Raw genomic sequence first — 23,345 nt, forward strand, 5'->3', positions numbered from 1 at the left:
GGGGACACTTGTGGGGGAGCTCCACTGTTTAGGCACATCACGGGCTCTCCAAACGCGACATGGTGTCCGCTAACAAATTGAATGGAAAATCGGCTCAAATTGTTAGCGGACGCCATGTTGCGTTTGGAGAGCCCCTGTGTGCCCAAACATTGGAGCTCCCCCACAAGTGACCCCATTTTGGAAACTAGACCCCCCAAGGCACCTATCTAGATGCATAGTGAGCACTTGGAACCCCAGGTGTTTCACAAATTGATTCATAAAAATGAAAAAGTGTTTTTTTTTTCTCTTTTTCATTTTTACGAATCAATTTGTGAAGCACCTGGGGGTTCCAAGTGCTCACTATGCATCTAGAAAGGTGCCTTGGGGGGTTTAGTTTCCAAAATGGGGTCACTTGTGGGGGAGCTCCAAAGTTTGGGCACAGAGGGGCTCTCCAAACGCAATGTGGTGTCCGCTAACAATTTGAGCCGATTTTCCATTCAATTTGTTAGCGGATACCATGTTGCATTTAGAGAGTCCCTGTGTGCCCAAACATTGGAGCTCCCCCACAAGTGACCCCATTTTGGAAACTAGACCCCCCCAAGGCACCTATCTAGATGCATAGTGAGCACTTGGAACCCCCAGGTGCTTCACAAATTGATTCGTAAAAATGAAAAAGTGAAAAAAAAAACACTTTTTCATTTTTATGAATCAATTTGTGAAGCACCTGGGGTTCCAAGTGCTCACTATGAATCTAGATAGGTGCCTTGGGGGGTCTAGTTTCCAAAATGGGGTCACTTGTGGGGGAGCTCCAAAGTTTGGGCACACAGGGGCTCTCCAAACACAACATGGCGTCCGCTAATTATTCAAGCAAATTTTACAATCAAAAAGTCAAATGGCGCTCCTTCCCTTCCGAGCCCTGCCGTGCGCCCAAACAGTGTTTTTTCCCCAAATATTGGGTATCTGCGTGCCCAAGGGAAATTACACAACAAATTTTGGGGTCCATTTTTTCTTGTTACACCTATGAAAATAAAAAAAATTGGGTCTAAAGTAACATTTTTGTGAAAAAAGTTAAATGTTCATTTTTTTCTTCCACATTCAAAAAATTCCTGTGAAGCACCTGAAGGGTTAATAAAGTTCTTGAATGTGGTTTTGAGCACCTAGAGGGGTGCAGTTTTTAGAATGGTGTCACTTTTGGGTAATTTCTGTCAAAAAGACCTCTCCAAGTGACTTCAAATGTGATGTGGTCCCTAAAAAAATGTTTTTGTAAATTTTGTTGGAAAAATGAGAAATCGCTGGTCAACTTTTAACCCTTATAGCTCCCTAACAAAAAAAAATTTTGGTTCCAAAATTGTGCTGATGTAAAGTAGACATGTGGGAAATGTTATTTATTAACTCTTTTGTGTGACATATCGCTCTGATTTCAGGGCTTAAAAATTCAAATTTTGAAAATTGCAAAATTTTCAAAATTTTCGCCAAATTTCCGTTTTTTTCACAAATAAACGCAAGTGATATCGAAGAAATTTTTCCACAATCATGAAGTACAATGTGTCACGAAAAACAGTCTCAGAATCAGGGAGATCCGTTGAAGCGTTCCAGAGTAATTACCTCATAAAGTGACAGTGGTCAGAATTGTAAAAATTGGCCCGGTCATTAACGTGCAAACCACCTGCGGGGCTTAAGGGGTTAACCCCTCACCTCCAGAAATGAGTGAACTCAAAAATAGGATAAATAATATTATCAGATTAGAAAAGGGGGTATGTAAAAAATGAAACTCAATGAATAAATTTGAGAAAATATGGAGCTTATGGTTGGATAGACCTGGAATGCCATCAAGGGGGTTATTGTAGGAGAGACAATGACTTATGGGAGAAGGGGGCTAATGGCGAGGTCTAATGTTTCATAGTAATGTGTATTGGAATTCCTTAACATGTGGTATGGGTAATATAGCACACCTATATGTGTATAGGATTATAATGTTTATTACAATATTATGGTTATATAAGAGATTTCAAGAATGTGGAATGTTAATTGTAAGATATAGTAACTGCAAGTTATCAGACAGTAATGGGCAAGCTGAAAGGATATATAGGAGAGATGCATGTATGTCATCCCTATGGTATGTTATCTTATTATTATATGTACTGGTTTCTTGTTTTGTCAAAAAAAACTAAGAAAGAAAATCTCAATAAAAATATATTGGATTAAAAAAAAAAAAGATTAGGAAAAAGGCTTCTCCCCTGTGTGGGTTTTCTGATGCCTAATCAAATGGGATGTCTGGTTAAAACATTTCCCACAATCTGAACATGAAAAAGGCTTCTCCCCTGTGTGAGTTCTCTGGTGCTTAACCAAAGCTGATTTATCGTTAAAACATTTCTCACATTCTGAACATGAAAAGGGCTTCTCCCCTGTGTGGGTTCTCTGGTGTGTAACCAAAGCTGATTTTTGTTTAAAACATTTCCCACATTCTGAACAGGAAAAGGGCTTCTCCCCTGTGTGGGTTCTCTTGTGACTATCAAGAATCATTTTACAATTAAAACATTTCCCACAATCTGAACATGAAAAAGGCTTCTCCCCTGTGTGAGTTCTCTGGTGCTTAACCAAAGTTGATTTATGGTTAAAACATTTCCCACATTCTGAACATGAAAAGGGCTTCTCCCCTGTGTGGGTTCTCTGGTGTGTAACCAAAGCTGATTTTTGGTTAAAACATTTCCCACATTCTGAACAGGAGAAAGGCTTCTCCCCTGTGTGGGTTCTCTTGTGACTATCAAGAATCATTTTACAATTAAAACATTTCCCACATTCTGAACAGGAAAAGGGCTTCTCCCCTGTGTGGGTTCTCTGGTGCCTATCAAGATGGTCTTTCCGGTTAAAACATTTCCCACATTCTGAACAAGAAAAAGGCTTCTCCCCTGTGTGGGTTCTCTGGTGATCAACAAAAACTGATTTCTGGTTAAAATATTTTCGACATTTGGAACAAAAAAATCTATTGTCCACTGTGTGTATTTTTTGATGTTTAAGAATAGACTTTTCGAGGGTAAAACTATTTCCATTTTCTGAATGTGAAAATGATTTCTTTGCTTTAGGAGCAGTTCGTTTTCTTATTTTATTTTGATTTTCCTTAGTAGTTGGTAATGAATCAGAAGACAGGACCTGTTTCATAGGATGAGATGATTGAGGTTTGCTGTGAAGGGATGATGGTATATCTGGAGTAATGGCATTCCCTTCAATTGTATCCTGTGGGATCTCAAGAACGTCAGATTTAAAAATCTCTTGTCCATCTGATCTTCTGGTACAGTCATCTGCCAAGAAAAAAAACAATTATTAATTTTGAATAAAATGTCCTTGAAATTTATATTTTTGAACATTTCTACTTAAAATGTCTAAACAAACACATCCCTGGGCTACATGCTAATCCAGGGAAATGAAGAGATATATGCTCAAGTTTAAATATTCCTCTATTTTTTAGATTTGTGTCTAATAAAATAGATTTTTAAACTTGAGCATATTTTTCTTCATTTTCCTGGACTAGCATGTAGCCCAGGGATCTGCTTGTTTAGATTGATTTAGAAGTGGTATGCAATCTTTATTTATTTTTCTATGGGATTCTTGTGTTAATTGTACTTAAAATGTCTGTAGAAATGAGAAGTTATTGACAGAATGAAAGTTCACAGTCTAATAGAAAACCTCATAGGATGAACCAGTAGAGCGTGGTGTCCAACTGTTTTTTCATTCTGCCTCCAAAATATGGAATAAGAAGCCATCAAACAATGTTATGCAGGCAAATATGATACCAATAAAAACTTCTACTCATTTCACAAAAAACAAGTCTCCACTCAGGTCCATCATCAGTCAATGGAAAAACAGAGGTTTCCACATTATTAGTGGCTCGTAGGCTCTTAAAAAGAAACATGGCTTCCACAAACCAATCCAGCAATATCCGCTCTCCCAAAGTCAGATCTCCCCCTCGCTTCTGAGCCTTGCAGTGCGCCCAAACCACATTTAGCATCCATGTATTCAGCATTACTATAATGAGAAGAACCCACTTAATTTATGGTGTGTGTCTCCTGGAGCACAATATGGGCGCTATGTGTTGGGCAATAAAATAGTATATTTGCAATTTTCATTCTCCAACATCCACTGCGGGCTAATTTCCGGAAAGTGATAGTGGAGTCAAAATAGTCACTACTCCTATAGATTAATTCACTAAGGGTTATAATTTCCAAAATGGAGTCACTTTATGGGGATTTCTACTGCTCTGGTTTTCTGCCATTTTGTCATATTAGGGTTTCTGCAAAAGGTGTGTCTCATCACTTCTGGGACATCTACTTCTCCTCCTGCTTCGACTTGTGTGACATCTGCTTCTGTCACCAGGAGCCGCCTTATTCATTCTGCAGGCGGCGCTGGTGATGGAGGAGACGTTAGAACCAGAAGCTCTGGGTGGCACAGGCTCTGTCCAGCCACTAAGTTTAGGTAGCCTGGGACCTGTAGTACCATCCAGTCTGGCAGTATGGGTGTGTGCGCTGTCCAGCTGGAGTAATCTGCTCCCTGCTTCAGCCAACTGGAAAGCACCGCACCCTACTAAAGCTGGAAGCATATTGCCGGAAGCTGCCAGATACAGCCTTGTTCTCCTCTGGTTCAGTCCTCTGTGCTCAGCTCCCGGCTTGTGTATTTGTTTCCTGTTGTGACCCCGGCCCGTTTACTGATTACTCTTGTGTCTTCTGATTTTGTATTTTCTCTATCCTCTTGGTTCTGACCCGGCTACCTGACTAGTCTTCTCCCCATCTCACTCCATAGAACAGCAGGTAACACCATGGCCCAAGCCTAGGGGTCTCTGTGTTAGTCCAGATCCATGTAGAGGGTTTAAATGGTGATGAGCAAAGTAATTTGTGAAATCTATAAATGGGGTAGATAAGACAAGCCTGTTCGTGGTAGCCATCTTTTGAGCTTCCAGGTAACCGTAAACAGCGCCCCCAATACATTGTGTTGGCGAACTATTCCAGCAAGATCTGTATTCAAATAGCTAAATGTCGCTCCTTCCCTCCTTAACCTGCCATGTGCCCAGACAGTAGTGTACAACCGTATATAGGGGATTGTCAGATTCAAAAGAAGTTGGAAAATAATTTGTAAGGTCCATGTGTTTTCTATTATCCTTTGTGAAGAATTTCAAAGTGTTACGGGTCCGGGTGGTGGAACCTCTGTGCTGCGGTGGAAGGAGGGACCAGAGGGGCGTAAATAGGTATCAACTCGGAGCGACTAAGGTCGTACGGCGGCTCAATCGACTCCGTGACCAGGGAGGAACCGAGCAGAGGGACCAGGTGCTACTCTGGGACCGACCTTGTATGAGAGCAGGTGACTCCCACGGGTCAGAAGTCAGGGACTGACCGGTATTGCAGATCGGCACAGCAGGCAGGCTGACGAGTGATCCGGGTAGATGGACTGGCAGACACGGCAGGTAACAAGCAGGAACCTCCAGGTAGGTACGACAGGTAACAAGCAGAAGCTTCCAGGTAGGCTGGCTGGTAGGCACGGCAGGTAACAGGCAGGAGCCTCCAGGTAGGCTAGCTGGTAGGCATGGCAGGTAACAGGCAGGTGCTTCCAGGTGAGCAGGTGGGCAGAGCCCCTAGACAGACTGGCGGACTGGACCTAGTAGTCAGGCTGGCGGGCTGGAACTGGTAGTCAAACTGGCGGGCCGAACCTGGTAGTCAGGCTGGCGCGCCGAACCTGGTAGTCAGGCTGGCGCGCCGAACCTGGTAGTCAGGCTGGCGGGCCGGACCTGGTAGTCAGGCTGGCGGGCCGGACCTGGTAGTCAGGCTGGCGGGCAGGACTGATAGGCAGGCAGGCAGCGGAAACTGAGGGCTGAAGCAGACGTAAGTACACTGTGCTACAACTTTGCTCGGGCACCTCCATTTTGTAGGAGGTGCCTTATATATATGGGAGGACCTCAGGCCATTGGCCGGGGACTCCTTAGGACGGCGCGCGCAGCCACTTTAAGAGGGAGGGAGAGCGCGCGCGCCGTAAGCACAGTGCCCGGGAAGCTGCGCTCGCCGGCAGCTGCAGGAACAGGACGCCGCCGGGCGGGGAGCGCGGCGGTAAGAGGGACGGCGTTTCTGCCTGTCGGGGCAGAGACGCCGATGCTACACAAAGTTATCACCACATAAAGTGACACACGTCAGATTTGAAAAATGGGGCCTGATTAGGAACAGACAACTGGCTGCAGGAAGGGGTTAAATCAGAGGATTACTGAAGTCAAAAACTGTGACTATACACAATAAAACATCTACTGAAATGATCAAACTGAACAGTCTTCATCAGAGAAAAATGAGTAACTAGTGGTGAAACCTCTCTGGGGTAATTAGAGTAGGGGGCTCAGTGGCTGTTGGCAATCTAAACTATCGTAAGGGATAATATTTTCTATCAGATGAGTGTCAAGAAGAAATATTAGACATTTAAAGTGAACCTTTTTATAATACTACAGAGCTGAGGTGTCTTAAATTTAGATCTCGGGCATTTGGAAGAGGCAATGGAGATCTTTTTGAAAGACTACAAGGGAGTTACAGACTCACATAAGTGAGGCAGACTGATCCAACCACAATGAAACTACATACATTTATGGTGGACCATTGGAGCTACTATGAGTCCTGACCAGAGTAGGGAAAGTATTAGCGCCCCCATTTCAGGAGCGATTGTGCAGTAATCTGAATTCCTTAGGATGAAAACATAATGGAATTTATGACGTGGAGTGAATCCATGAAACCAGGGCTGGAGCCAACACATCTCCTGCAGGCGAGAATAAATGTATATTACAACCATCAGCCAAGCACAGCTTAGAGATATATCATGGCACAGGTGTAATGTTTTCTGTATAGTTTATCACAATCCTGTTTGAAGCTCTTTAGTTTTAAAATAAATTGAAAAATCAGGATAAAAGGAAACTCTGCTGTTATTGTATAGAAATTCACATTTGTCCCTCACTGGACATTTAATGTTGTCGATCATAAAAGTGAAGGTCGGCCAGAAAAACTGGACCAGGTCTTGTAGGGACCATATGAGCACATTCAGCAGCACAGAAGGGAGAGAAGGTAGATTCATCCAATAAGATATCAGGGATCTAGGAAGCCAACAGCATCATTACCCTCCGCTTTCTCTTACAGGCCCATCATAATATTTTTCTTCAAGTGATTTTCTAATTTGTCAGCACATTCTACGTACGCTGTCATTTGGCTTTATAGTTTACAGATCTGGACAGGTAACGGTAAGCGTCTCCTAATCACAGGGTGTAGGTGGATCTTCCAGGTTGTAAGTTCTACAGAAAAGGGTTTTCACAATTTCCCAAAGTAATTTGAACATTTTCAGACGGAGGAGAATGTTGTGGTCTAGCGGCAAAACGGTTATCACACGATTGTGATACGGCCGGACTACACCACCGATAAAGCAGCCACAGCCGGTGACTGAGAAGAATCTGTGACTTCTCTGCATTTACTGGTTACTACTCACCTGGGTAGTCATATGTAGGAATCTCCTCTTTACACCACTCATCACCCCTCACATATGTCTCTGTAGTATTAATATATGTCAGATCTTCACCCTGAAACAAATTTTGTAAAAGATACAGACAGATGGAGAAGTCTCATCTATGATCAGCTCTAATCCTGCCATCTCCACCGTTCTCATTACACAAGTATAAAACATATAATACTGGTGGATAAAACAAGACTGAACACAAGACCTTCACAGCCGTCTACACATCATAGGGGAGATCTCATGACACCTTCTCTCCATCTACCTGATGATCCTGAGGAACATTGGGATCTTCTTGTTTATAGTCCTGTGGAAGAAGAGGACGGGGACATCTCTCTGGTGTTGTCCTCTTACTGGATAGATCTGGAGAAAACACATACAGGGACTGAATTCATTCTTTACATATAGATAATTATAGGCCGTGTGTATTTAGTCCTGTCTATTACCTGGTGATGTGAGGAGCTGGGGAACCTCCATCATGATGTCCTTGTACAGATCTTTGTGTCTTTCTAAATACTCCCACTCCTCCATGGAAAAGTAGACGGCGACATCCTGACACCTTATAGGAACCTGACACATACAATGATACAGTCATCCCCCCGATCCTTTCATAGCGTTACTGTATAATGTCCCAGCATTCCCAGCAGTGTCACCTGTCCAGTCAGAAGCTCAATCATCATGTAGGTAAGTTCTAGGATCTGGTCATTGATGTCCTTATGTATCAGGGGGTGAGGTGGAGGCCCAGTGATTAATCTCTGGTTATGGAGAGACACATTAATAAATCTCACTCCAGACATTTCCAGAGTCCTCACCTCTCCAGTTCTGTCCATCTGTTATTCCCATAGATAAGAATGATGTAATGTGACGTCATCAGAATCTCTCACCTCTCCAGTCAGCCGGAAGAGGATCTCTAGGGTGAGGTGTAATATCCTCTCCGCCATCTTGTCTCTATCCATATCCATCTTTGATGGGTAATTCAGGAAAATTCTCTTATATAGAAGATCTTCACTGAGAGGATCCGATATTGTAGAGACCTGAATGAGAAGAAGATAAGTTGATAGAACATCATAAAAATCCTGTTTAATAATACATCTATTGGAGATAATGAGGGGAAACATATAAGGAGATTTATTATTTTACAGTATTTAGCTTTTTTTCTTTACATCTAGTAATAAAACCTATATATTTTAGGACACATACAACAAGCAATTTCTTCCTCGGAGTCTGCAGCTGAATACGTTTCTCATAGACTCACCTTCCATAAAGCTAATTCTCGTCTAATTTTCTGACACTGGAATTGACATTAAGAATAACCTCGGCACTCAGTGGTTCTTATAGAAATTTTTTTTTTAATGCAGTCCCTATTAAGGCCTTTCGGCTGTAAGGACTGTAATTCATGAATCCAGTAGGCTTCTATACGTTTGAGAAGGCTCACTCAGTCGCCCCCCCCACCCCCCCACGTGGTGTCAAAACTTTTTCCAATACCTGGTATTTGACTTGAGAAATACTATGTCCTGCCGTGATAAAGTGTCGGGGAATGGGTAACATTAGGTTTTTGCACCAAATTGTGGACTTGTGCTTTGAAATCCTATCCCTTATGGGCTGTATCGTCTCCCCCACATAGATTCGGCTGCATGGACATTTAATAAGATATACCACATATGACCTGTCACATTTAAAGTACCCTTTGATGTTGTATAGCTTGCCAGTTTGTGGGTGGTGAACAATGCTACCCCTGAGGAGATTGTTGCATTGACGACATTGGAGACATGGGAATGTGCCCATTTTGGGATTCTGCAAAAAAACGTTGTTTAGGACCTTGGTGCGCTGCGCCCAAATCGGAACGTACCAGAGAGTCTCTAATATTGGTTGCTCTCTTAAAACACGGTAGGAAGGGTTGTTGCAACGCAGAGATCGTGGGATAGCCGGTTTGTAAGATGTTCCTGTGTTTCCTAATGGTTTTATGTAAGATGTAGGTGAAGGGGTGGAACGTGTGAATGAAAGGGATTCTGTCCTCAGTGTTTGGATGATCAGTTCTGGTATTCGACGCATGGGGATGCAAGAAGCTAGGTGGATTGCCTCATTCAGTGAATTGGGTCGTCATTTCTTGTAACATCTGATTGTGGATAGTTTCACTGGACACTATTTGTTTGACCCTCTGAAATTGTGATATAGGTATAGATTTCTTCATCATCATCTTGGATGATTGCTAGAAAAGTGTAATAGGCCATTGCGATCGGTGGGCTTGGAATAAAGGTCAGTTAGGTGGCCCTGTGTATCCTTGATCACCATAGTATCAAGGAAATTAACACGGCTTGAATCATATGTCATGGTGAAGCTAAAATCTGGCCATGCGGAGTTCAGTGTGGAGAAAAACCTCTAAGGATTCCAAGGGACACCCCACCATATGCAAAAGATGTCATCTATGAAACGTTTCCAGAGAATGGAATGTTCTTGAATAAGTGGATTAGAGTAGACCACCTGACTCTCGAAGGCTGACATGTAGCAATATGGGGGGGGCCACATTGGTGCCCATCACGGTGCCCTTCGCCGAAAGGCCTTAATAGGGACTATGACCTACTGGCCTTTATATAAGTTTTTTTTTATTTTTTTATGTTTGGAGTTTGGTTCTCATTGAACAATTGGTATAGAGAAACTTGTCACCCAGGGATCTTACGTGACCTTTTGTTGAAATGTATTTTACGTTTGGAAATGTGGTCTTCAATTTGAATAGGTGAATAATATACATGTTTTGATCTCCATATCCTACTCATGTATTGTCTCCTTTATTGCAGATTATTCCTCTCTGGCACACTCTTGTCTCCTCTCCTGGATCCTTCTCCATTCCATCAAAGGCTCTGGCTCATGACCATGGGGTCTTATGCTCTATACTGGAGGAAAGCACGTTCTCTCTCCCTGGCACTCAAACTTCCGGCTCACTGGAATGCATTTACACCGGCCTGTGGAACGCACAGCTTCCTGGGAGCAGCGCATCACTTCCGGTGATGTCACATGTGCACTTCCGGAGTTCACACTACACAGCACTGCGGGATTGGCGGCGATTGGTCAGCCGCCCTCACTATTCCCGCCGCCCGCCTTTAGATACCATCCTGCCCCTGAAAATGCGCACAGCACCAGGAACTAGAGGTAGACACAATGTTCCTCTAAGCCACTACGTGCAGCACCACTTTATAACCAGGAACTAGGGGTCACAGGTATGTTACATCCAGCTCTATTCTAATAAACACTTCGGCCAGCGTAATAGAGGTCACGAGTATGGAGTGCGGAAGAGCCGCAACTCACACCCCATAGTCGCAGGAAAAACCTGCCTACTCAAAATGAGTGTAAAAACACAAGAAAAAACTGAGTGTAAGGCATATATGAAAAACTTTATTAGTAAAAGTTTAAATACATAATATTACATGTATAATAGATAAATGCAGATGGGGAGGCGATACGGATACAAAAAAGCACGTAACAAGTATCCACAGCTAACAAGTGTAGCAGGATAGTAAAAAGAGGGGGAGAAGAAAGAGCGACCCAAGGGTAACATGTGTTAATTGATGACAGAGTAGGAGAGGTATATGTAGAAGGATATCAATAATTCAAATAATGCTGGATAAATATCACATTTTTCCCACAGTGGGGCAAGAGTAGGTATAATCCATAATAGAGGATACACTCACCAGTATAATCGCCAGGGGACGCTCAAAGGGGGGGCAAGGGGACAAGGCAGGAGCAGACCAGTGTGGGACCTGCAGGCCTCGATGCGCGTTTCGCAAGTTCGCTTTGTCAAGAGGCGTGACAAAGCGAACTTGCGAAACGCGCGTCGAGGCCTGCAGGTCCCACACTGGTCTGCTCCTGCCTTGTCCCCCTGCCCCCCCTTTGAGCGTCCCCTGGCGATTATACTGGTGAGTGTATCCTCTATTATGGATTATACTTACTCTTGCCCCACTGTGGGAAAAATGTGATATTTATCCAGCATTATTTTAATTATTGATATCCTTCTACATATACCTCTCCTACTCTGTCATCAATTAACACATGTTACCCTTGGGTCGCTCTTTCTTCTCCACCTCTTTTTACTATCCTGCTACACTTGTTAGCTGTGGATACTTGTTACGTGCTTTTTTGTATCCGTATCGCCTCCCCATCTGCATTTATCTATTATACATGTAATATTATGTATTTATATTTTTACTAATAAAGTTTTTCATATATGCCGTACACTCAGTTTTTTCTTGTGTTTTTACATCCAGCTCTATTCTGTCTATCTCTGCCTCCACAGTCCCTCTCAGCTGTTAACTCTGAGTCTGCCACTCTCTGCTCCTTTCTGCGGACCCAAGCACCAGTGTCCCCATATCTCCACACTTTTGAATTCCTACCTTTGAATACCATCCAGCAGTCTAATAGATCTCACCGCTCTTCAATTTGTATATATACTTGCTCTATACTATGATGTATCCGCATTAATGGGGTTTGATGAAATATTATTTACTGTTTGACAGCATGTTTATTGTTTAGGTTAAACAAGAGATATTATCATGTCATTTCGCTATGATCCATTTGTATATGCTTTTTTATTTTATTATTTATTATTATTCTTTTATTTATTGTTTTGTTCTTTGTGCTATTTCCAACAGTTACTGATGAAGGTCAGATCGACTGAAACGTTTATTTTGTTTTTGGACTGCATTAACCCCTTCGCAACCCTGGGATTTTCTGTTTTTGCATTTTCGCTTTTTGCTCCCCTTGTTCCCAGAGCCATAGCGTTTTTATTTTTTGGTCAATATGGCCGTGTGAGGGCTTATTTTTTGCGGGACGAGTTGTACTTTTCAACGCCATTACTAGTTTTACCATATCCTGTACGGGAAAACGGGAAAAAAATTCCAAGTGCGGTAAAATTGCAAAAAAAAGTGCAATACCACAGATGTTTTTTTTTATTTTTTTTTTACTACGTTCACTGAATGCTAAAACTGACCTGCCATTATTATTCTCCAGGTCATTATGAGTTCTTAGACACCAAACATGTGTAGGTTCTTTTTTATTTAAGGGGTGAAAAAAAATTCCAAAGTTTGGTAAAAAAGAAAAAAAAAATGGCGCCATTTTCCAAGACCTGTAGCGTCTCCATTTTTTGGGATCTGGGGCTGGTGAGGGCTTATTTTTTGCACACCGAGCTGAAGTTTTTATTGATACCATTTTGGGGTAGATCCGATGTTTTGATCGCCCGTTATTGCATTTTATTGCAATTTTGCGGCGACCAAAAAACGTAATTCTGGCACTTCGAATTTTTTTCTTGTTACGCTGTTTACCAATCGGATTAATTCTTTTTTTATATTGATAGGTCGGGCAATTCTGAACGTGGCGATACCAAATATGTGTATGTGGTTTTTTTTGTTTTTTTTATTTTGAATGGGGCGAAAGGGGGGTGATTTAAACTTTTATATTTTTTAAAAAACATTTTTTTACACTTTTTGCTTGCTTCTATAGTCTCCATAGGAGACTAGAAGCAGCACTTGTCTGATCGCCAGTAGATCCCCTGCATGCAGCAGAAATGCTCCTATGCTATGAGCGCCGACCACTAGGTGGCGCTTATAGCGACCAGCTCATGACAACCACTGGTGTCTGCTGCAGACCCAGGGTTGTCATGACCACCCATCGGCGACATGCGATCATGTGGCGGGATCGCCAATGGGCGGGGTAAGTGACGCGCTTATGGCGAGTCGCTGTTAAATGCCGCTGTCGGTGATTGACAGCGGCATTTAACATGTTAACAGCCGCAGGTGGATCACAATTCCACTCGCGGCTGTTGCGGGCACATGTCTGCTGTAATAATCAGCTGACATGTGCTTGGTTCAGTGCGGGCTCAGCGCCGGAGCCCTCACTGAACTGGGGGATTACAGCCTGTGCGTACTATTACGGCACAGGCTGTAAAGGGGTTTAAAAAAAAATTCTATAAGAACCATTGAGTGTTGAGGTTATTCTCAGTTACAGTACAGGTTTGAACCCACCTGGAGCACCTCTGTCCGGTAGTGCAGCAGTTATTATCTTATACTGGAATTGACATTAGGAATTCTGCAGGAGATATTTATGTCACGTGACATGAGAAATAACTTCATGATGAGGCAACATCTTCTACTACGGCTTTAAAATTATATTTGGCCACAGTCTGTCACTTACTACATCACCACCGGTCGTCTATATGAATGTTTCCCGTCTTCCCCAGACTGTAATCTTCTATCACGTTAGATCTCATGTCTGATTCACACACAGAAGTTTGAGGATTTTATAAAAGCTATTTTGTTTGCACAAACACCTCAGACAGAAATTATTTGATACTAAAGTCTACATGTATAGTGTATAATGGGGTTTATTTCTGGCCTTAGGCTTTCCTATATTACAAGAAAAAAAAAACAGAAAAAAAGCAGATATTAAAATGTTTCAAAAGAAAATTGTCACCAACAATTCTTGTAAAAAGAAAAAAAAATGCAAAAATCAGAAGACACATTTTATTATTTTTTAACAAGTTAAACATTTGTTTTTGGTTTTATATGAACTCTTTTGGGCACCAGAACACAGATGTACACCGCAGGGATGGCACAGGTGCAGCAGCAATAAAATCCCTGGCAGTTTAACCAATTGCTGCTGCAAAAAGCAAACATGGCATCTAAGAAGGTGTGACAGAGTTCGGCTGAATGCCCCTCCTCCTCCAAGTACTCGATAGTAGGGGGCTGCCTAGTTACTACAATAATTAAATGCCTAACAATGGTGACTGGGCCAGCAATATACAAAAGTCTATTAGGCCGGGCCAGAGGCAGCGTCCAATAAGTTACCTTTTAAAGCCCCGATAAACATTAGACTACAGTTGCATGGAAGCACTGATTTTTGGGGTTTTGGTTGACTATATAATGTATTTGGGGGCCTCCATACAGTTGCAGTCAGTCATACAAACCACAGGAAAGCTGTAATATTTGTGTGTGTATGGGGGAGTCTGGAGAGATAGCCGTCTGCCAAATGACCGCTAAGCCAACAATTATCTCATGTTTATGGGGCAGTTAGTATTACACTGACAGGCAGGGATAATACACGGCACTACAGTAGTACAGTGCATCACCGGAGCGATCAGAGGCTTCTGTGTTGTATGATAGCACTAATGAGTGTTTAAAAAAGTTTAAAAAAAGTTTTAAAGTGAAAATATCACAGTTTTAGCAAAAATAAATATTCATCACTATAGGGAAAACATGCATATAATGGGAAAATGGAGAGGGAGGTCAGCTCACTGTTTATTCAATGCACCTTGTCTGAAGATCACCGCATGGAGCCGCCCTGGTCAGGGACATTTCAAGGTTCAAGTAGAGAAAGGAGGACAGATGGATTCTCCAGCATTGTCTATATTGTTAAAACCTCACATTTATTGTAAATTCATAAAAACTGTTGTGATGGCATACCACCAAGTGCCGACCAAACCAATGCTTATTCCTGATTTACAACATGTGAGTCTCGGTGATACTTTTATATCCTTCCATTTGGAACGCCTGGGTGTCCATTGATTACTGAGCACGACAATTTAACCCTGTATTGTATGGAAGTAAAAGATAATACACAAATACAACTCATGCATGAGACATTCAATAAAATCACTGGAAATCAAAGACAAATACAATTAATTGCACTGTAATATTAATCCGGTCTGATGTTCATTCCCTGTGGGGCTCTAGTTTGTAATATAAATATCTAATATGACTTTCTATTTAAGATTTTTCTTTTCATATCTCCACCTCTTAATGGTTTATAAGACTTTTCTATTCCTAATATCTGAAGGATCTGATATCCCCTTTATGTTTTTGTGAAAAGTGTCTTGAAACCACAGACAGGTTTAATGTTGTGGGATTGATTGTGTCAGATAAATGTCTTCTAATACATGTTTATAGCGGATCTGACATGCATCCCACATATTGCGGATAACTCTCTATACACTCTATTAAATAGATGACCCCTATAGTGGTACAATTGATGAAATTGTGTATTGCAAATTGTTGTCCCGTTAGGTTTTCTTCAAATGTGTCGGTTTTATTAACATAGTTGCATGCTTTACAGGGTGCATGTCCACATGTAAAAAACCCTTATAGGATAACCAAGTCGCCAAATACTGGCCCATAAAGACACACTTTGTCACTCTCGTATTCCCTACTGATTGAACCCCTGGACCAGTCTAAAACATGCTTCCAATCTCAATGGGAGAGACATCTGGGTTGCACCTTAACCCCATTACCCCTGAGGGTGGTTTGCACGTTAATGACCAGGCCAATTTTTACAATTCTGACCACTGTCACTTTATGAGGTAATTACTCTGGAACGCTTCAACGGATCCCCCTGATTCTCAGATTGTTTTTTCATGACATATTGTACTTCATGATAGTTGTAAAATTTCTTCGATATCACTTGCGTTTATTTGTGAAAAAAAAGGAAATTTGGCAAAAATTTTGAAAATGTTGCAATTTTCAAAATTTTTAATTTTTATGCCCTTAAATCAAAGAGATATGTCACACAAAATAGTTAATAAATAACATTTCCCACATGTCTACTTTACATCAGCACAATTTTGGAACCAAAAATTTTTTTCAGTAGGGAGCTATAAGGGTTAAAAGTTGACCAGCGATTTCTCATTTTTCCAACAAAATTTACAAAACCATTTTTTTAGAGACCACATCACATTTGATGTGACTTTGATAGGCCTTTATGACAGAAAATACCAAAAAGTGATGCCATTCTAAAAACTGCACCCCTCAAGGTCCTCAAAACCACATTCAAGAAATTTATTAACCTTTCAGGTGCTTCACAGAAATTTTTGGAATGTGGAAAAAAAAAATCAACATTTAACTTTTTTCACAAAAATGTTAAGTAAGACTCAAATTTTTTTATTTTCGCAGGAGTAACAGAAAAAAATGGGCCCCAAAATTTGTTGTGCAATTTCTCCTGAGCACACAGATACCCCATATGTGAGGAAAAACCACTGTTTGGGTGCACGGCAGGGCTCGGAAGGGAAGGAGCGCCATTTGACTTTTTGAATGTAAAATTTGCTTGAATAATTAGCGGACACCATGTTGCGTTTGGGGAGCCCCTGATGTGCCTAAACAGTGGAAACCCCCCACAAGTGACCCCCATTTGGGAAACTAGACCCCTTAGGAAACTTATCTAGATGTGTGGTGAGAACCCTGAACCCCCAGGTGCTTTACAGAAGTTTATAACATTGAGCAGTAAAAATAAAATTTTCACATTTTTCCAACAAAAATGTTTTTCAGCCCCCAATTTTGCATTTTCATAAGGGTAACAGAAGAAATTGCACCATGCAATTTGTTGTGCAATTTCTCCTGAGTAAGCAGATACCCCATATGTGGGGGAAAACCACTGTTTGGGTGCACGGCAGGGCTCGGAAGGGAAGGAGAGCCATTTGACTTTTTGATTTGTAAAATTTGCTTGAATAATTAGGGGACACCATGTTGCGTTTGGGGAGTCCCTGATGTGCCTAAATAGTGGAAACCACCTCTTCCCTTTCCCCAGTGATCCATTTTGGAAACTACACCCCTCCAGGATTTTATAAAGGGGTATAGTGAACATTTTGAACCCAGAGGTACGACACAGAATTTGATAACATTAGGTCATCATATTGAATAAGTTGTCATTAGTCTTGAGTGCAAGTGCTTGCTACTTGAGTTTGCATCAGGTACTCGGGTATGCACCAAGTATCGCGGGTGCTCAAGTGACATGCTCGAGTCCCTGCCCCTCATGTTTCACGGTTATTAGACACCCAAAAGAAAACATGCGAGGATAGCTCGTGCATAGCAGGCAATCCCCGCAAGGTTTTTTTGGCTGTATAACAGCTGCAAAACATTTGGGCCAGAGACTCGAGCATGTCACTCGAGCACCCGCCATACTCAGTGCATACCCAAGCACCTGATGCAAACTCAAGTAGCGAGCACTTGCGCTCACTAGTCGTCATATCGTCATCATGTTTTTTTCTTTATTTCTGAAAAAATCCCAACCCGAACCCTAGCCCAACCCTTGCCCAACTCTAACCCTAGCCCAACCCTAACCCTAGCACAACCCTAACCCTAAAGTTTATTTTTTACACCGTTCCTCGTGTGGTGTAAGCGATTAGACGGCTTTATTCTTCGGGTCGGTGCGATTACAGCAATGCCAGATTCATATCGGGTTTTTATGATTGACAGCTGTCACACACTAAAAGATGCATTTTTTTGCAAAGACTAGTTTTTGCATCGCCATATTTTGAGAGCTATAATTTTTCCATATTTCAGCCGACAGAGTCATGTGACGGCTTGCTTTTTTGCGGGACAAGTTGACGTTTTTATTGGTACCATTTTCGGGCACGTGACATTTTTTGATCGCTTTCTGATTTTTAGAAGGCAGAATAAACAAAAAACAACAATTCAGGAATTGTTTTTTGGCATTCTTTTTTATGTCGTTCTGCGTCTGGTAAAATTGATAAAGTATATTTATTCTTCGGGTCAGTACGTTTACAGCGGTACCGCATTTATATATTTTTTTTTATATTTTGGCGCTTTTACACAATAAAAGCTATTTTATAGAAAAAAATAATTGTTTTTGCATCGCTTTATTCTGAGAGTATAACTTTTTTATTTTTCGACTGATGGAGCAGTATGGCGGCTTGTTTTTTGTGGAACAAGATGACATTTTCAGCGGTATCATTTTTATTTACATTCGTCTATTTGATCGGCGGTATGATGATAAAACATCGCTTTATGTTTCGTTTTTTTTTTTTACTGTGTTCACCAAAGGGGTTAACAAGCAGGACAGTTTTATAGGTCAGGTCGTTCCGGACGCAGCGATACCAAATATGTGTACTTTATTGTTTTTTTTCATAAGATTATTTATTTATGGGTACAATATATTTTTATTTTATTATTTTTTTTAAAAATATTTTTACAATTTTTTTTTTCACTTTCTGACATTTTTATTATTTGTTCACATTGTCCCACTATGGGACTTTCACTTTTTGCAGCCTGATTGCCTGCATGGCATAGAGAGAAGCAGCTCCCTATGCCATGCAGCCTGTCAACGCTGCACAGGGAGAAGTTACTTTGGTCGTGCACTGCACATGACCAAAGTAACTTCCTGCTTCCTGGTGACCCGGATGTTGTCATGATGACGTCGGGTCACCATGACAACAGCCGGGACCGGACTCAGACGCCGGCAGAGAAGGTAAGTATTGCGCTTACCTCCTCTTGCCCCCGGAATGCTGCGATCGATTTCAATCGCAGCATTTCGGGGGTTGGCTCATGGCACATAGCACTGGGTGTCAGCTGTAACAATCAGCTGACACCCGGCGGCGATCTCGCCTGCACCGCTTGTGTGCGGGCGAAATCGCCAGGGCGTATTAATAAGTATCAGGCCCATAAGGCCCAGATACGTACTAATACGCCCTGGGCCAGAAAGGGGTTAAAGAGGGATCAGTGGAAGCGAATCTTCACCTTGACACACAAATGATCAATCAGCTCACGATTTCAGGAGGCCAGCTATAAACTGCTTTCTCGGTGGTACTTTATAGGGTCCCAACTCGCCTACACTCTATATTCCCAGATGCTAGTCCCATGTGTTGGAGATGTGGGGAGGAGGAGAGTGACCTACAACATATTTTCTGGACCTGTAAACTTTTTTCCTTTCTGGAGGAAAGTTCTACTAGTGATTAGTAAATTCACTGATCTTATTTCAGACCTTGACCCAGCTTTCGTCCTTCTCCATCACAGCAACATCCCTTTAAAAACATATAAGAAACTCGACACTGAGACTCTTGATCACGTCTGCTAGAGCATGTATTCCCTTGCTATGGAAAAGTAACACTATCAAGACAATCTCACTATGGTTCACCAAAATAAATGAGATTATGCTAACGGACGAACTCCCCTCCATGATCAATATCTCCCATGATAAATTTTATAAAACATGGTTCTACTGGAGTTTAAATCTTCCGCTGATTACCTTGACCTCATAGGGGAAAGCTAAGTCTATACTTCAGGAGCCTATCTGACAGTACCCTAACCCTCTTACCCATACATCCCTTCCCCCACTTCCCTTTGTCTTTGTGTGTATTTGTGTTTTTAGTTTTAACTACTCGTTCTTTCTTTTAGAACCCTTATTTGTTAATCCACATGAATATGTAATGACTTAATGTTTAAGTCTGAGTCACCACGCTGGTATATCCTAAAACACATTGAACCAATGTTCTACCAGCGACTCTACTTTGGATTGTGTTTACTTATTTCATTTTCAAATGTTTTGGAAATACTGGTTATTGTTATGGTTATGGGGTCATATTTGACCTACTACTTGTTGCACAACTAGTACCCGGTGTTTGTATTTGTATTTCCTTTTCAAAACTTAATAAAGATAAATTTATAAAGGATAATCAAGTCACATTGCGTTTGATATTTGTTTCTTGAAAATAACTAGGTGAAAGTTTTCCGCCCAGTGTAGAAGCCTTTTTGGATACAAAACTCAAACAAAATATGCAGAAGAATTTACAAAGTCTGGAGGATGGATCTCAGACATCAAAAAAACTAAGTTTGAAAGAGATATCAAAGACTACGAGTCAAATTCAATTTACACATGGAAATGGAACAAACCAAGAGCTACTGTTCTGAAATACAGGTCACACAATAAATTCAAAGGAAACAGAGGAGAGCGGAGGTCAGCTTCACAAATCCTAATGTGTCCATGGGTTCCTCTAATTATAATTCTATGAGGACTAATCTGATGCATCAGTGGGATCAACTAAAGACAGAACAAAAATAAATTCTCAAGTATTCCCCACAATTCAGCACAAAACAACAGGCCGGAAGGAAGCTCAAACGTGCCGGACAAGTGCGTTCCATGATGGAGTGCATCACGGTCTCCTATCTGCGAATGTGCATGTCAGGAAGCATGGGTTCCACACCGGAGCGCATATGGTATTGGATTGCATACCACCAACATAGAAAAATCCTATCTGTGAGATCAGCATCATGGGAGACTAAAAACAAGTATTGCACATCCTTGCATCATGCAATAGGCATCTAGATCTATTTTATCACTACAGAAAATATGGGATGATGGCCCACAGTATACTCCTAAATGGTCAAATTTGACCCCTATTGCATAGAGATACACAAGGAACACCACACTTCTTAATTATGAAATAGTAGATGTAGGATATAACTGATAAATAATTCTGATATAGAAGCTCAGATATCTCGATGAAGTACAATATGTGAACCCCATTCACTGGGAACTGAGTAGCAATAGGTAGAGTATAAAATCCAAAAATGTAATCCCGAATGGGGCTGCATTAACACGAAACAGGCATAAGAAATTTTCTCATTCAGTCCCTTAGGGGCTCGTGAATCCAGTCTAAAAATCCACTCACTTTCTTTTTTGAGGACACATCTATTGTGGTCACCTCCTCTCACATTGGGTTTAACCACCTCAATGATACAAAAGGAGATGTCTCCGGTTTCACCTCGATGTACACTGTTCATGTGTCTCGCTAATGGGGTGTCCCGACCATGGCATATATCACCCAAATGCTCCCCCACCCTCCTCCTAGACTCCCTCTTGGTCTTGCCTACATAATCTAGGGGGCAGATGCATGTGGCCATATATACAAGTTCTGAGGTTTTACAGTTGGAATAATCCCTCTGAAAAAAGTTTTTACTCGTGGAGGAACTCGAGAAAGATTTACATGGTCTCATCCAACTAAATGTACAACATTTTCCACATCTAAAGAAACCGCAGATTCTTTTATCTAGCCAAGTCCCCTTGGGTGCAGTTTTTTTTGTAGAAACTATGCAATAAATGATCCCTAATTGACTGACCCTTTCTGAAAGTTATTGTGGGTGTAGATCCCACAGGACCTCCAGGTCAGGGTCAGCCACAAGTATATCCCAGTGTTTTCTGAGGATATGAAAGATACAGTCACTCTGATTGTTGTAAGTTTTTCTTACTCGTGTCGTCCAATCTTTTTCTTGGTCACTTGGGTAGGCATGGAGGAGTGTCTGTCTCTCCAATTTTTCTGCAAACGATGCGGAATCCAAAATGTACCAGGAGTACCCTTTTTCCCTGAATCTGATGTTCAAGTCTATTGCCTGTATATTAAAATCCGTGACATTATGGCAGTACCTTCTCAACTATAAAAATTGGCCCTTGGGTATTCCTCTTTTTATGGAGATGGGGTGGTGGCTATTCCACTTCAATAGTTTATTAGTGCTTGAAGGTTTATGGTAGATGAGTGTCCCTAGGGTCCCATTCCAATCTTTCTTAATTAGAACATCCAGGAAAGGCAACTGGTAATAATTAAATTCAGATGTAAATCTCAGGCCCACTCTATGGATGTTGAGTTCCCTGACAAATTCAAAAGATTGTTCACTCGTCACTGACCAGATGATAAAAATGTAGTCAATATATTTGTACCATACCCCAATATATGAATGCCACCACTTATGATCATCCCTGAATATTGTGGTTTTCTCCACCAGTCCAGGGATAAGTTAGCATACGAGGGGGCACAGAGGCTCCCCATCGCAGTACCCCTGAGCTGGTGGAAGTACTTCCTGTCAAAAAGAAAGAAGTTATGAGTAAGAGTGAATTTTAGAAGATCCTCCATGAAGTCATTATGTCTGCTACACTCTATTGACCTCGATTTCAAGAAATGTCTTACTCCTCTGATATCATCCTCATGCGGTATATTACTGTACAAAGCCTCGATATCTAGTAAGGCCTGCACCCCTACATGCCTGTATACAAGCTCGAGGGTATACATGTAGGGGAGCAGGCAAAGGGAAAAACATTTTACAGAGGGCTTATTCCAACTGCAAGACCTCAGGCGGTACTGTGAGAACATTATACTGTGTGGGGGCATCATACATACTGCATAAGGGGCATAATGGGGGCATTACACTGTGTGGGGGCATCATACATCCAGCATAAGGGGCATAATGGGGGCATTACACTGTGGGGGCATCATACATACTGCATAACGGGCATAATGGGGGCATTACACTGTGGGGGGGCATCATACATACTGCATAAGGGGCATAATGGGGGCATTACACTGTGTGGGGGCATCATACATCCAGCATAAGGGGCATAATGGGGGCATTACACTGTGGGGGCATCATACATCCAGCATAAGGGGCATAATGGGGGCATTACACTGTGTGGGGGGCATCACACATACTGTATAAGGGGTATCATGGGGGCATCATACATACTACATAAGGGGCATAATGGGGGCATTACACTGTGGGGGGCATCATACATCCTGTATAAGGGGCATAATGGGGGCATTACACTGTGGGGGGCAGTAAAGGGGTCCTCTACTATGAGAACAATACGTTTCCTCCCTTCCTGTCTCCATAGTTGGGTCGTATGTATCTATTACAGGAAACAGAACAAAAACCTTATGATTCTTATAAAGGGGCAACACAAGACCCCAAAAGAGTCTCCGTGCTGAAGGGGTTAATGCCCCCTGCGCCCAGTAATGGGGGTCTCCACATACCTCCACCTGCAGAGCCGCCACCACATATATGGCTGCTCTGTGCGCACAGGACCTGTGATGAGGTCACAGGGGGGAGGAGTCAGGGGTCACATGATCAGGGGCCTCAGTGGATGCAGGACTCTGCTGTGCTGGTTGTCATGGTGCTGGATGAGCTGAAGTTTATGTGTGGGGTCAGGAGGGGTTTACAGTGTGGATGTAGCAGAGCCGTGTGTGTACGAGGTGTACGGAGCAGAGCCGCGTGTGTACGAGGTGTACGGAGCAGAGCCGCGTGTGTACG

At 42.0% G+C, this 23,345-nt stretch overlaps 1 protein-coding gene across 1 annotated transcript; it reads right to left on the reverse strand.

Annotated features, from left to right (window-relative positions):
• Positions 1 to 1,431: 1,431 nt before the first annotated feature.
• Positions 1,432 to 23,153, reverse strand: LOC141194450 (uncharacterized). The gene is made up of 7 exons (XM_073662372.1): positions 23,069 to 23,153; positions 8,382 to 8,531; positions 8,151 to 8,252; positions 7,944 to 8,067; positions 7,763 to 7,860; positions 7,474 to 7,564; positions 1,432 to 3,278 (listed from the first exon to the last, which is right to left on the reverse strand). Exons 2-7 carry the CDS (start codon positions 8,457 to 8,459, stop codon positions 2,197 to 2,199), a joined length of 1,575 nt encoding a protein of 524 aa, XP_073518473.1. The 5' UTR covers positions 8,460 to 8,531; positions 23,069 to 23,153; the 3' UTR covers positions 1,432 to 2,196.
• Between the last annotated feature and the right edge of the window lie 192 nt (positions 23,154 to 23,345).

This window comes from Phyllobates terribilis, unplaced genomic scaffold (genome assembly GCF_046119375.1).
Source record: "Phyllobates terribilis strain yellow unplaced genomic scaffold, ASM4611937v1 Scaffold_71__1_contigs__length_7168151, whole genome shotgun sequence".
Taxonomy (NCBI): Eukaryota; Metazoa; Chordata; class Amphibia; order Anura; family Dendrobatidae; genus Phyllobates; species Phyllobates terribilis.